At 46.5% G+C, this 12060-nt stretch overlaps 1 protein-coding gene across 1 annotated transcript in view; it reads right to left on the minus strand.

Annotated features, from left to right (window-relative positions):
- Galnt17 (polypeptide N-acetylgalactosaminyltransferase 17) overlaps window positions 1–12060 on the minus strand; it is a 384262-nt gene that overhangs the window by 164871 nt on the left and 207331 nt on the right. Inside the window, exon 5 of the mRNA XM_051204994.1 lies at window positions 10391–10588. Coding sequence (XP_051060951.1) covers window positions 10391–10588 — 198 coding nt within the window. The remainder of the gene's footprint in view (window positions 1–10390; window positions 10589–12060) is intronic.

Below are 12060 nucleotides of genomic sequence, written 5' to 3' on the forward strand. Positions count from 1 at the left end.
ATTCCACACTCACAGCAGCCACCTCGGTAGGAAGTTCACTTAATAAAAGACGCTGAAGGAACAGTTCTCTGCTTCTTCCTTTAAGGGGGAACTTCTTAGGTATTCCTGAGCTCATTGAACTTCCTGCACTGAAGTCAGACTCCAAATGCTGCCCCGGGGCACCCAACCAAGTCTATGAAGGGCCTCCCATGAGGATGAGTTACACCTGGCCTCACAAGCTGCCTGCTCTCAAGGCCCTTTGAAGGGTCCCCTGCACAAGCAGGTATGAGTGGTGGTTATGCTGTTCTTAGCAGTTAAACAAGCTTGTTACAACTCTCTCTGGCCCGAGAACATACAGAAGAATGACTTGATGTTACAGGAGCCCAAGGTTCTCACAGGGAATGAAGATGGCTCTGGCTACCCATGTGCCTTACAGCAGCAGTTATTTTTAGAGTCATGTTGGCAACAACAAAAAAACAAAAAAAAAAAAAAAAAAAAAAAAAAAGAAGGAAGACTATACCTTAACATTCCAACTAGATGTTGCGAGGTGTCAGCCCACAATTTCCTAGCTTGAGAAAGTTGGCTGGACACTTCTGGGGCCTTACAAACTCAACTGGGATAATATAGGATGAAAATAGCGTGTGTTATTTAGAGAAGACATTGGGAGATATGGTATCAGATTTCCACCTTCCCAAGCGCTAAAGCAAAACTGTTTCCTTTCTTCCTATGTTCCCCCACACTCTTTGTAATGCTAATGATTGAACCATAGGGCTTGGCCGTGGTAGGCAGGTACTCTATTTCTGAGCCACGCTCCAGCCCCTCACTGGGTGATTCTAGGGGTGTGCTGTGCCATTGAGCCACACTTCCTGCCCCTTACTGAGGGATTCTAGGCAAGGGCCCTACTGCAAAGCTACTGCTTTCACTTAGTTATGAAGCCTGTCCTTGAAGTCACTCTGTGTCCACATTGGCCTCTCCCTTGCAGTCTTTCTACCTCAGCCTTCCAAGGAGCTGGCACGACAGTTGTGTGCCACTGTTCCCAGTTCTGTTTACTTTCCCACTAACCTAAACGAAGTGAAATGGCCACACAGCCCTACATTTCAATAAACAGAGAAGTCAGTATGGGCTAGCTCCAAAGCCAGCTTTGTGTCTAAAGACCTGTTTTCCATCTGGAAGGTTTAGGAAGAATCATGGGAGAATTGCTAGCTACTTTCTGGGTAGCTATAACCAAATACCTGCTATCCAAGTTAGATTTAATTATTAACTTGACAAAGCCTAGAGTCATCTGACAGGAAAGCCTTGGATGAGGCTTGACAGATTGACATGTGAACGATTCTTAACTGATGCCAGGGTTCAGCCCACCACTGGCGGCACCATTCCCTTGAGCAGGTGATGCAGGCTCGGCATGATCAAGCCAGCAAGGAGCTTTCTTTCATGAGACGGAGTGGAAAGAAGTAAGCCAAAGGTACTTTCTACTCTGAACCCAAGTTGAGAGTCTCCCAAACTTACCCGTTGGGCTTTGAGAGTGGAGAGTAAATGAATGGGAAGAAAAGAGAAGGAAAGCATGTGAGACAGTCAGGAACAGTACATTCTGGAATGATTTGGAAAGGGGACTAAAGCTCAGATATGAGACACAGGTTTGTCATCCCAGCTACATGGGTGGCCGAGGCAGGAGGATTGAGGGTCTGAAGTCATCCTGGACTTCACAGAGAGTTTGATATCAGGAAGGGAAACTTATAGTAGGACCTCCCCCCACTCATCTCAAAAACAAAAGGCTGGAGACCAACATAGCTTGGTGGGACAAGGCTCTGGATCCAATCCCCAATACTATACAGAAAAAATGAAAAGCTAACAAAATAAAGGCTGTAGGGGCTGAGGAGATGGCTAAGTGGGCAAGAGTTTGAATCCTCAGCACCCACATAGAGAGTTGGGTGTGGCAGCCGCACACAAGCCTGATACCCTAGCCTGTAATCCTAGAACCATGGGAGACAGAGATAGATGATCCCTGGGGCTTGATGGCCACCAGCCTAGCTCCAGTGTCAGTAAAAGATCTCAAGCAAGCAAGGTAGAAAATGAGACAGTGGGGTACCTTATGTCTTCTTCTGACCTCTGCAAACCTGCACACATGTGTACAAACCAAAATACCAAACCAACCAAACAAAACCAAAGGACTGAAGCCTACATTCCCAATCTGCTGCCATAGAGAGATCTAAACCCTATTGCTCTCCCTTCTGCCAAATCAACTTGAAAGAATTAACGGTGCCCTGCTTTCCCAATTTATGTCCAGCTGTATCTGGGAAATGCCACTTTTAACTCAGGGGTACAGTGTCTCCCATTTTTAAAAATCATTCAGTTTTAAATAAAGCTTGTCCTCTCCGAGGCAACCCACCACACCGGAGCTCTTTGCTGAGGTAAAGGGCCATCTCTGCTACACAGTTCCGATTAATCTCCCTGCTACCGCGAGCTGTCACTGTCCATGTTGGCTGATAGAGACAGGTCCCTCTCCTCTTGTCAAATGGAAGAGTGATTACCTTGCGAATGCTGCGGGAGCCTCAGGGCGCTGCCTGGGAATTTTGCTTCCAACAGAAAGCTGTGTAGTTGCAGCCTGAATGTTCAGAGCAAAAAGGAATACTGAGCTAACCGGGCTATTGTTCAAGGGACCAGACAATGTCAGGGGGTTGAATTAACTTCACCCCAAAGAATTGTGTTCACCACGACTACAAATGCTTCCATTCTGTCACAATTTCTGGGGGAGACTGTCATGAGAGAGGGTATCCTTTTGTTTTCCACACAAATAATCCCTTGACACTAAAATTCATCTCTGCTTTGGACAGGCAAGATGGCTCAGTGGTAAAGGTGCTTGCTGCCAAGCCTGAGGACATGAGTTCCATTCCAGTGACCCACTTGGTAGGAGAGAGCTGTCTCTTACAAGTGGCCCTCTGACATCCACCACATTTGTGCTATGACACTCATGCATTCACACAGGCACACATGTTCATATGCACACATAAGGAAGTATTTAAAAGATGAACCTCTCTTTTGTCATGCCTGTAATCCCAGCTATCAGGAGGCTGAGGCAGGAGGATTATGAGTTGAAAGCTGGCCCAGACCACCCAGTGAAAACCTAAAATCTAAAAACTATGTAGCTGTATCTGGGGCTCTGTTCTTCCTACTGCATCCTCCATCTGTCACTTGGAGGCTTTGGAGGACATACACCATCACTGGGTAAGCCCTACACTTTGAGCATAAAAGCAGACAGTTGTGGAATAAGCTATGCAGGGTAGGCCAATGGCTAAGAGGTAACCAGGTATCTGGAGAACCGTGACAGGCTTCATTTGGTCCAGGGCAGACCATCTTACCAACTCCTCTTTCCTGTCCTAATCCATCAGCACACTGCAATTGGCCAGCCTCATACACAATGCCAGGAATGCCAACGGCCCCTCAGTGTGGGGTATGGCCCTATGTAATATTCAAATTCAGTCAGGAATCCTTCCCTCTTCCCTTGCTCTGCCCTCTCCTCCATGCTGTACCTCTTACCGAGTGAGTATAGGCAAGGAACTGAGAAGATATGTGTGTGAAACAATTCCAAGGTCTAGGGCTGGGCTCAGTGGGTAGAGCACTGTGACAATATGCAAGGAGCCCTGGGTTCTGTCCTCACACTGCATAAAGCAGGTGTGTGGTGCATGCTTGCAATCCCAGCACTTGAGACAGACAGACAGACAGACAAAGAATATGAACCAGGTGCAAAATATACCCCCAGTGACCTCTCCCTCTTAAGAGCCCACTCATCAATGACGTTAATGAAACCACCTCTCAAATGATGCTGCCATCTGGGGACCAAACCTTCAACCCATGAGATGTTAGAGATATTTGATATGTAAGTGGTAACACTGCCCATGGAAAATTCCAGTGTGAGTTAAGGTTCATATGAGATTTCCCTCCAGGACAATCACAAAATCCACCCTCCTTCCCACCAGTCTCCACTAACCCAAGTGGGATTATCACAGGAACTTGGGTCTGTGTCTCCAATTAAATTCAATCTCTCTCTCTCTCTCTCTCTCTCTCTCTCTCTCTCTCTCTCTCTCTCTCTCTCTCTCTCTCTGTGTGTGTGTGTGTGTGTGTGTGTGTGTGTGTGTGTAGAGGGGATGGTATTCAGGTGTGTACATGTCCATGTGGAAAACCAAGGTGAACTTCACATTTCATTCCTCCAGGCCTGGGTCTCTCACGGACCTACAGTCCCCTGATATGGGTAGGCTGGCCTGCCAGCAAACCTTAAGGATCCTCTGTAAACCCATGACATCAGGCCAGGGCTGTTCACATGGATTCTGAGGATGAGACCCAGGTCCTCAGGCTCGCACAGCAAGCTCATTCCCCACTGAGCCATGTCCCCAGCTCAGCCTAAAGATCCTTTCAGGATAACAGTCTTATCATTTAACCAGGACTGTCCCTGTGGAAGTACCTACCATAAAGCTGAACACAGTTAATGCCTAAAATATATATGATGATACATAGAAAAAGACATCTATTTTAAAGCTTTAAAAAAAGAAGTCTGTTTTGTCACTTAAAGTTTGCCTCTTGTGTAAGCTTGTCACGTTCCCCCAGGGAGGGAAAAGTAGCCTTCTCCCCTTACATAGAGCTCAGCCCAGAATGTGAAATCTCAACAGCTATGCACACCCAGGGCAATCTTTTCAACCAAATGATTCTCACAGGCTCTGACACTCCGGTACCTTATAATTTATCATCAAATTATATGTTGGATTAAGGATTGCTAATTGTTACTCATCATCTTGAATTGGTTATTAACGAGCAGTGTCACTAATTACAAGGTCACCTAACACAGAACAGGGAGGTCCTGCTGTCAATTCACAGAAAATGCCTTGTGCAGTGTGTACAAGAGGCTCCAAAAGCAAGGTGCAGTGAATTCTCCCTTCAAACATCACAGTGCCTCTTGTCCCTGGGTTCTCTCCTGGTGAGAGTCCTGGTGTCTCACAGCTGGAAAGAGTCCCTCAGATGGATCTGCAGGTGTAAAGCTGAGAGCTCTGGCACTCAGCGGCTGAACTGAGCCAGGTGTTTGTAAATACATGGTGCACCTAGCTTAGTGCCCTCGAGGCTAGACACACACTCCCCTTCCCCCTCATTCTGGCTGATTTCCCACATGCATGCACATAATGTTAAGACTGATAGAATACAGTTCATTTGAAAAGGCTGCATTTGTGTATATGCATGTGTGTGTGTGTGTGTGTGTGTGTGTTATCTATATTATGTGTGCATGGTGTGCATATGAATGTGTGTACTCATGCATGCAGAGGCCAGGGGTCAACCTCAGGTGGCCTTCATGATACCATCCACTTCATTTTTTGAGACAGGGTCTCTGGCTGAATATGGGGCTCATCCATTTGGCTAGGCTGACTGGGCACTGAGCACCCCAGGAATTTACCTATTTCCTCCTTCCCAGCATTGGGATGACAAGACCAACCCAACAAAACCAGATTTCTTTTTCAAAGTCAGGTCTTCATACTTGCACAGCAGGTACTTTATTAACTGAGGCATCTCCCAGCCCCCCCCCCCATAATTTTTCTAATTATTTATGAGACCTGACCTCTCTCCTGAACCTCATCTGCCACTTACCTATTTTTGGTATCACCTCTTAAGTGTCGGATGTTGATTGGACACCAAAGGACCAGTTACACAACGGTCAGCCATGGGTTTGGTTTGTATTGCACACAACACTGGAGAGTGGAGAAGGAAAGGCTAGCCCACTAGGAAAGTCAGATGGAAACACTGAAGGGTGGTCTACCCCAGAAGTCTCAGACTTTCTCAGGACACTGGCTCCATGGCATTTATAAACTAAATGGAATTTATATATAATGTCCTGGCCACTTACACAGCTTCTGGGGAAAGCGGGCTGTGGCTTTCATCGAGCTATCAAAGGGGCTCTTCACCGGCGCTGTTGGTATGGATGGAAGTGCTGTCTCTATGGAAAATGATTGGGGACTAAAACAGAGATTTTGGGGTTTTTCCTACAGAGGCGCAAAGGCCATGCCAGGGCATTATAAACTCTTATCAAGGAATTGCAGAAAACAAGGCTGGGGACATGTGCACAGGACTAGATCCTAGAGCCTCAGAGGAGACTTACTATGCTTGTCCATAGCTTTCTCTGTCATTTCTCTCAAGTTCCCCAATCCCACAATACAACCAATGATCACAAATGTCCACAACTACCATCTGAGAGGCACAAGTCAAAGCCATCCTGGGAATGGTGACAGTATTCATGGGGCAAGAAAAGAGCAAAGACCATACTCTGTTCCACAGACCCAACTGCCAAATGCCATCTGTTCATCTGATATCTTTAAAGGCTCCTGCATGCACATGGTGCACACAAACTTGTACGGGCATGCTCACGTAAGCATAAAATAAATCTAGAAATCTTTCTTTAAGGTGCTGAGGTTACAGACGTATACTTCTGCATCTGGGTTTATGGGGGTTCTGGATAATGAAACTTGGGTCCTCAGCAAGTGCTTTCTCCCCAGCCCTTCAGTGCCACCTCAAAGCATGGCACGTGTAATGGTCTGAAAGAAAATGGCCCTCAAAGGGAGTAGCAGTATTAGGAGGTGTGGCCTTGCTGGAGTAAGTGTGGCCTTGTTAGAGGAAGAGTGTCGCTGTGGGGACAGGCTTTGAGGTCCCTTTTGCTCAAGCTTTGCTTAGCGTGACACTCAGTCTACTTCCTGTTGTTGCCTGTGAGATGTAGGCATCTCAGCTACTTCTCCAGCACCATGTCTGACTGCATGCTACCATGTCCCACCATGGTGATAATGGACTGAACCTCTGAACTGTAAGCATCTCTTCACAGCAATTAGAAACTCTGACAAGACAATGTACTCCTCGACATCTGAAGTCAGAAGATTTCATAAGGAGATCTGGTAATAATTACTGTCTAAAAAAGTCTAGGAACCTAGAGCTGGGGATATAGCTCAACTCATATAACATATGTGTATACAAAGCCCTGGATTCTATCTTCAGTAACACATAAACTCAGCACTCTAGAAGTGAGGGTACAAAGAAAGAATTTCAGGCCCTCCTTAGCTACACAGCAAGCTCAAGATCAGATTCCCATTAGATCCTGTTTCAAGAGAGCTTGTTTTTTGTTTGTTTGAGACAGGGTTTCTCTGTGGGTTTGGAGGCTGTCCTGCAACTAGCTCTTGCAGACCAAGCTGGTCTTGAACTTGAACTCACAGAGATCTGCCTGCCTCTGCCTCCCAAGTGCTGGGATTAAAGGCATGCCCAGCAGTTAAGAGAGCTTGTTGCTCTTCCAGTGGGATTGTATTTCATCACTAGCCATTGGGTGGGGCAGCTCACAACCAACAAGTCCAGCTCTAAGGGATCTGATGCCCCTTTCTGAATTTCATGGGCACCTGCACCCATGCAACATAAACTCACACAATACATGTACATGCACACAAAAAGACTTCTTAAAAGCCTAGGAGTCAGCCACTTTGGTTCTCTGTATGTGGGCCTGGGAGCAGGTGCCTCCTTGTGCAGGATGTGTTTAATAACCATCGTTGACTACAATCTTTACATGAGGCCGTTGTCCTCTTTGTGGTCACCTGCCCATTCTCACCTGAATCTCAGCTACAGACAACTGAGGACATAAAACCAACAGGAAACCTTAGCAAACAGCTTGTTAGGTCAAAAGTGGGGTGCGGTGGGGACAACATAGGCTGGGACGGTGGTGGTGCAGGCCTGTCATCTTAGCTGTTCTGGACACCGAGGCAGGAGGATCACAGGTTCCTCTCTGGTCTAAAGAATTAAGTTCAAGGCCAGCATATGCAACTTAGAAAGAGCCTGTCTTCAAATAAAAAGTAAAAATCAATCAATCAATCAATCAATCAAAGGGCTGTGAGGTTGATCAGTGGTGGAGAGCCCTTGTCTAGTGTTCATGAACCCTTAGCTTCAGTGCTCAACACTAGAACAAGATAAATGGACTATGTTCCCTTAAAGCAAAACTTCCTTAAAGTTTTTTTTTTTTTTTTACATGCATGTATGTGTGTCTATGTGGGTTCATGCACATGAGTACAGTGTCCATGGAGGCAAGAAGAGGGCATTGGATTTCCCTGGAGCTGGAGTTACAAGTGATTGCTTGCTGCCCAACGTGGATTCTGGGTCCTATGCTAGAGCAGCAAGCGCTCTTAACCTCTGCATCATCCCTCCAGCACCCAGGGTGAAATGTCTTATATTACATCCCTTACCAGGAAGTCTAATATCCAGGGCCTTATCTAGTCTATGCTATTTGGAACATGACAGGCTCCCTGTACCCTTCAATGGGGGTATAATCATAACCACTAACATTTTGGCATCACTGGATGGAGGAGAAATTATCATGTCCTCATGATTAAGGAAGCACATTATATCAGCTTAATAACATCAGAAGGCCCATAAAAACTCCTTTCCGACAATTAAATCTCCCTATCGCCCATTAACAAATTAAGTGTCTGGTGAGTAAAGACGCACAAAGAGGAGGGCCACTGGCGCATGTACATCAAGAGACTCGTGTAATATTAATGGCTCAGGATCGCAACTCCATGTTCTTGAGTCTTTAAAGTGCATATTAATCATCTGGTAATGTGACAGTAACATGAAAGTTGCAAGTAATTGTTTCACACAGAGCCTTCCTACTCAGGCTGGCCCATGTCTGCTGGTCATTCCACCTGCGCTAAGGGGGTAGCTCAGTGGTAGCGCTCTTGCTCTAGCTTAGCATCCTTCAGTGAGGGAATGAAGTGGCTCAGAGGTAGAGCCAGTATCCATTGAAGGGCAGGAGTAAGGATGCCTCAGTATACGAACGCCTGCCTAGAATCCTCCAGCAAATAGCTGGGGGTATCGATCAACGGTAGAGCTCTTCTGAGAATTCCCCATTGAGGGTCTGAGGGCATGGCTCAGGTAAAACACCTGCCTAGAATCTTCCAGTGAAGAGCTGGGGGTGTGACTGAGAGGCAGAACACTTGCCTGGAATACCCCCAGGGAAGGGCTAGCGATAGAGCTTCTGTTTCCGGGCTCTATGGTGTGAGCCACTCTTCTCTACCATGATTGACTCGCCTCTGAAATGACGAGTTAAAATTATTCTTGTTCCAGGCAAGTGTGGCGGTGCACACCTTTAATCCCAACATTTTGGATAGCAGAAGCAGGTAGATCTGAGTTAGAGATCAGCCTGGTCTACAGAGTGAGTTCTAGGACAGCCAGGACTATACAGAGAAACCCTATTTCAAAACAAAAAACAAACAAACAAACAAACAAAAAACCAACCAACCAAACAAACAAACAAAAAAAGCAGGAGCACAGTTACATCTTGTTTTCCTTACGTTTCTTTTCTCAGACACTTGTCACAGGGATTTTAAAAACTAACATACTTTGTTTATCACAAATTTGCAAACCAAGACAGAACCCACACCTACTTCTAGAAAGTCTTTCTTCCTGTTCCTTGCTTTCCTGCTTGATATGGAAAAAAACGTTCATTAAAGCCAGGCGAGGGGAAACTGCCCTTCCCACCACAAATGACCGAAGACAGAATTAATCCAATTTTAAGAGTTGGTAACGGGCTTGCCTCACAAAAGTGATGACCTCAGTTTGATCCCAAGAGCCCACATAAAAGCCAGGCACCACAGCACGGATTTGTAATCCCAGCAATGATGAGATGGGAGTACACATATAGGAATACTCGTGAAGGTCGCTGGCCAACTAGCCTGGCATTCCTGGCGACTTTCCGCATCTGCAAATAATGGTGCTTGCTATGCACGCTTGGTGCCCCAACTTTGATCCCCAGAATCCACATGCAGGCGAAAGGAGAGCACCGACTCCCCAAAGTTGTCCTCTGACCTCCACATGCACGCCATGGCATCAGTACACCACCCCCAACAATAATAAATTAAATAAAAACTAAAATAAAAAAGTCAGCTCGACACTAGGTAGAATGATGCTTGCCCCCCTCCCAATGTCAGATCCAAATCTCTAGAACCTGTGACTGGGATATTACAGGGAAAAATCTTGGCAGGTGTGATTATATTACAGACTTGGAGCCCAGAGGTTGAGATAATTTAGTGTTTTCACACAGGTTAACCAAGGGTGGGTAAGATCGTAGACTGTGAAGCTACGTAACACCCGAGAAGGATGAAAAACTGTATTATTACCAATTTCCAACTTTCATTGCAGCTGTATGAAAGTGGCAGCTAAGATGCAATTGTCTCTCTCTCTCAGCAAGGAATTAGGATCCTAAGGCACCGTCATGCCTTAGGGAGCCGCTTACTGCACCAGCCTCTGCCAGCCATTCCCAGCCCTTCTCCATGGCTCAAGTTGACCCTTGGGCCTGGGCTCTCACTGTGCAGCAGACTTTTACCAGCCCCACCAGAGCTTACTTGTCACAGACCTGATGGGGAGAGAGGGGTCTCCGGCGTCCCACCAGTCTTTGGGGGGGCTGATGTACATGCACCACAGCTCCCAGCTGTACCCGTGCGCAGAGTTCTCATAGCGCTGCACTTCGAAGTTGTCCTGCTTGATGTTGTCGATGGAGGGGAGGATGACCCGCTTCCGGTTCTCTTGGATGCGGGACAGAACAGGCTCAGCCCTGCAAAGCAGAGAAGTCACAATCAAATAAATCTCTCTCCTGGGGCATGCATCAGCCAGCAGGCTCCTAAAAACTGCCAGAAATGAAGAAATTCAACTGGTTGGAGCTCAGAAGGAAACCAAGGTACTCAGAGGCACATGACCTGCCCGAGTTTGAGCATGTGATGACCATGTGGGTTTCTGTGGTTTTGTTTCCCTTTTGTTTTGCAACAGGCTTTAATGCATCCCAGCCTGGCCTCAAAGGCTGTGTAGAGGAGGAGGAGCCTGAACTCCTCCCGATCCTATTGCCTCCACTCCCCTGGTGCTGGAATGGAAACTACATTCAGTTTATGTGAGCCTAGGGATCTAACCCAGGGACTCCTGCATGTCCGGCACACATTCAACCATCCCTAGCCCAATTGTATTTCTATTTTAAGACTGTTAAGTTGCCCAGGCTAGCCATGAATTCCCGTATAGCCTAGGCTGCCCTAGAACTGCCCATCTTCCTGCCTCTGCCTGATAAGTGTTGGGATTAGAAGCATGCATCAGCCTCCAGTTTAAATGCCAGGTTTATAGGGTGCTAGGGATGGAACCTAGGACTTAGTGCATGTTAGGAAGGCACTCTAACAAGGGATGCATATCCATGATCACTGTGTGTGTGTTTGTTTGCAAGTGTGCAGTATGCCTCTTGAGTCTTTGCTCATACAAACTCACTGTAATGATGCCTGTGTGGACAGGAGAAGCCTAGCAAAAGAATTAATGTGGAGTTTTATCCCCAGAAAGTGCCAGGCTTTCAAGCCTCTCTCTCATCTCTCTCTCTCTCTTCCTCCCCCTCTCCCCCCCCCCTTGAAGTTTAGGAGTTATTTTTATTTATAGGTCTATGTAGAGATGTGCTTGTGAGTGCAGTGCCCTTGAAGGGCAGCAGAGGGCGCCAAATCCCAACAAAGCTGAAGTTCCAGGTGGTTGTAAGCCATCTGGTGAGGACTCTGGGACCCAAACTCAGGTCCTCTGTAAGAGTAGCATGTGCTGTGCTGCCTCTCCAGCCACACGCCTTTTATATATATCATAAACACTATTCCCATCTCTGTATGGTTGTCAGTTCTATATGGTTTCCTCTTGTTGCTGATGGAGTTTTGGTTTTCTTTTTCTATCTGCTGGGACTAAATTTCCTATCCTCAAATAGGTCATTCCTGTGCTGGATTTAATAAGCAGTTTCATTAGTTTCTTTGTGAAGGCTCAACTATTTTTGTTGTTTTAACTGACTATCTAATTGATTGCCTAAAAGGATCCGATTGGTCTGCAGCAGAAGGCTTGGAACTAATTAAACCCAGAGTCAGGCAAATCTTGACTCAGCTGTGCCTTGTCCCTTAAGGCTGCAGCTGGCATAAACTCGATCTGGTTTAAGGTGTTAGCTGGCTGGCTTAGCCCACAGCAGATGGTCAAGCCACCATGTGTCTGAGAGGCTGATCACAGGAAGGAAATCACTTTCCATAT

This window comes from Phodopus roborovskii, unplaced genomic scaffold (assembly GCF_943737965.1).
Source record: "Phodopus roborovskii unplaced genomic scaffold, PHOROB, whole genome shotgun sequence".
Classification (NCBI taxonomy): Eukaryota; Metazoa; Chordata; class Mammalia; order Rodentia; family Cricetidae; genus Phodopus; species Phodopus roborovskii.